The sequence below is a fragment of the Nylanderia fulva genome, unplaced genomic scaffold (assembly GCF_048542155.1).
Source record: "Nylanderia fulva isolate GAGA-0341 unplaced genomic scaffold, ASM4854215v1 Scaffold1499, whole genome shotgun sequence".
Lineage (NCBI taxonomy): Eukaryota > Metazoa > Arthropoda > Insecta > Hymenoptera > Formicidae > Nylanderia > Nylanderia fulva.
This window is the reverse complement of record NW_028189729.1, coordinates 2,855-5,711: the sequence shown is the minus strand read 5'-3', so window position 1 is coordinate 5,711 and position 2,857 is coordinate 2,855. Positions and strand designations below refer to the sequence as shown.

Genomic DNA, 2,857 nt, shown 5'->3' with positions numbered 1-2,857 from the left:
TACCTGCCACTATACGAGTACTATTATAGTGGTTCCTTTTAAAAAAATTGGAGTGACCTTGACCTGACCTTAAAAAAGTCAAGGTTAAGTCTACTTATGTGTCCTCTTCAAAATTATATATTAAAATGCATTATTTAAAATGGGACACTCTGTATAGAAAATTGTTCAATATATCTGTTTGAATAAATATATAGTGATTTTTTATCTGATGTACTTTACCGGAAATTGTATCGCTCTGTCTTCAACGAACTTCTCATCAATAAACGTAGCAAATTCTTGCTCTTCTATCTGCTCATCATTATTCGATGATGTAATGGACAAAGCCGGCTTAGCGTAATTACGCTTTATTAATTTCGGAATTACATCTACGGGTTTAACATTCATTCGAATGGCCTTCAAGTCAGAATAAAATTGCTTCAGTTTCTCTTCCGTCCATCTAGTTTCTCGTATACAAATGTCTATCGGTTTAGGCTTGTGTTTCATCACTTTCGGCTCTTTGATGGTTGGTAACCAGTTGAGGGTTGTACCTTTCTTTTCTCCTTTTAAACAATAATTTTGTACAGAATTACCCAGATAATAAGCATACCTCATTTCGACGTTTAATGACGTTAGTTTGCTACTTGGGATATGAGACGTTTTATTTAAAAATTTTGAATTGGAAATCGATGTCAAAGTGACGTCATTTTGACGTTTAATGACGTCAGTTTGTTACCTGGGATACTATACTCGTTTAAAGGACATGAAAGAAGAAATTTTTTGCGTAAACCAACTATTAATACGTTGACCATTCAGAAGTTATATTTAGGGTCAAAAGTTTGAAAAAGACCAATTTCAATAAATTGTTACTACATTTGGAAATTTTCGTTTTTTTAGTCCTTTTCATAAAGGATTCAGATTTGATCTTGTGGTCTTTTTTAAGTTTAAAAAATTCAAGCAACTTGTTAAATTCACGTCTTGGATTGCTTTATCGATAAGTATTTTGTAAACGCATCTTGTATATGAAAATTAGGATCACTACTATAGATGATTATATATACTCACGATCGGTAAAGCTTTCACTTAAAAATCGCTTCTGCAACATTTCGTGTCGTTTTTGAGAATATTCAATTATATCAGGTTTGCAAGATTGATTATCATGATACTTTTTATATAATTTTCGCAGATTTCGTTTAAGATTATGTCTAATAGTACTGACTTGGTCGTCTCGATGTTTCCCCAGTTTGTTATAGAGTCTATTGAAATGATTTTTTATTTTCTTTTTATTTTGCGACTCACGACTTTGCAAAACATTTTTCATCAGATTTAATCGCAAATCCATTATGAATTGGATTTCCTAAAATTATTATATGTGTATTATTACCCAAATAGCAAACTGATGTGATTATAAACATCAAAATGACGTCATTTTAACATCGAATAACGACATTAGACGTTAAAATGACGTACGCTTGCTATACTATGGGTATTTATATCGTTAAAAAGAAAAATAATAACTATAACATTAAGAGGAAGTCATTTTTTCTATTTAAATTCTATTTAATTCTATTTAAAATACCTACCGCCTCACGAAATGCCCATTTATCTATTTCTAAAATTGTTATTATCGAATTTCGCAGCTTTATATTAGCCGGCGTATCCATTGGTGGAAGAATACTTTCCCAAGCTTTTTTCATCTGCATTCTATTGATAATATGTATTTCATGGATACCCGCAGGTAATCCATGCTTCCAAGTTAAATGATCCAATGTCAATATTTCAGGATTGTGACCTATTAGATAGAAATTAATTATAATTTTTATTAAAGTTTCCGGAACCATTTCTTCCCTAGCCAGAAACGAATGATCAAATTGACGTCGAATCGATGTCGATTCGACATCGATTTATCTAATCAACGTTGATTCAACGTTAATTCAACGATGAATCGACGTCAATTTGTCGTCGAATTAATGTCGATTTGATATCATTTATGGCTGAGTCGATTTTGTTTCTTTCTTGCATTTTATTTTTGCGCCATGTGTGATTTTGAATTTTTCAATAAATTATTCCACAAATTAAATACGTATAATGTTATATTCCAGAAAACAAGCGTCTTAATGTAGCAAATTGACGTCATTCTGACGTCTAATGACGTTATGTGATGTCAAAATGATGTACGTTTGCTATCTGAGTATAAGTATAGTAAATAACGGTATTATAATAGATATCAAAATGATGTCACTTTATCGACTAATGACATCATCGACGTCAAAATGACATACTTGCTATCTGGAATACGTCAAATGATGTGAATTTGCTAATTGGAATGTTGTTGACCTGAAACAATTTTATATGGTGGTTCCCAGGATTCGGTTTGAGCTTCACTTTCTCTATAAACCGTTTGCGTTCTTGCATTTTTGCGCGCCTCCGATTTAAGTGACACAGTATCACAATGTCGTCTTTGCGAATTTTCTTGTAAAATTCCGCTTAAAACCCTGTATTTCAAATAATGCGGAATGTCCGCAGTATATATCTCAGGTACTATCGGTCTCTGATAATGTTTACACATTCTATCTTCGTTCGTAATTTTTGTCTTACTTCGTATGGCCATGTTTTCTATAAATCCGAAAATTAATAATAAATATATAGAAATCTCTCGATATATGTATAAAATATTATTTTCTGTATATATATACATATACAGACAATAATATTTTGAATTAGAAGTAATATAGAATTATTTGTAAAACAAAAAAAAATATTTACTCAACATCCCAGATATCCCAGAAAAGATAAGGATGCTCAAGCAATGTATAAAAATAAAATGCTAGCAATTGATGTTGGTTATTTGCTAAGAATATAAATTAATGTTTGAATAGTT

The 2,857-nt window shown here is 31.0% G+C and overlaps 1 protein-coding gene across 1 annotated transcript; it reads right to left on the bottom strand.

Moving 5' to 3' along the window:
• Positions 1 to 201: 201 nt before the first annotated feature.
• On the bottom strand, positions 202 to 2,590 carry LOC146724098 (cilia- and flagella-associated protein 91-like). The gene is made up of 4 exons (XM_085480437.1): positions 2,314 to 2,590; positions 1,560 to 1,768; positions 1,042 to 1,333; positions 202 to 539 (listed from the first exon to the last, which is right to left on the bottom strand). The coding sequence occupies exons 1-4, from the start codon at positions 2,585 to 2,587 to the stop codon at positions 202 to 204; spliced, it is 1,113 nt and encodes a 370-aa protein (XP_085336563.1). The 5' UTR covers positions 2,588 to 2,590.
• Between the last annotated feature and the right edge of the window lie 267 nt (positions 2,591 to 2,857).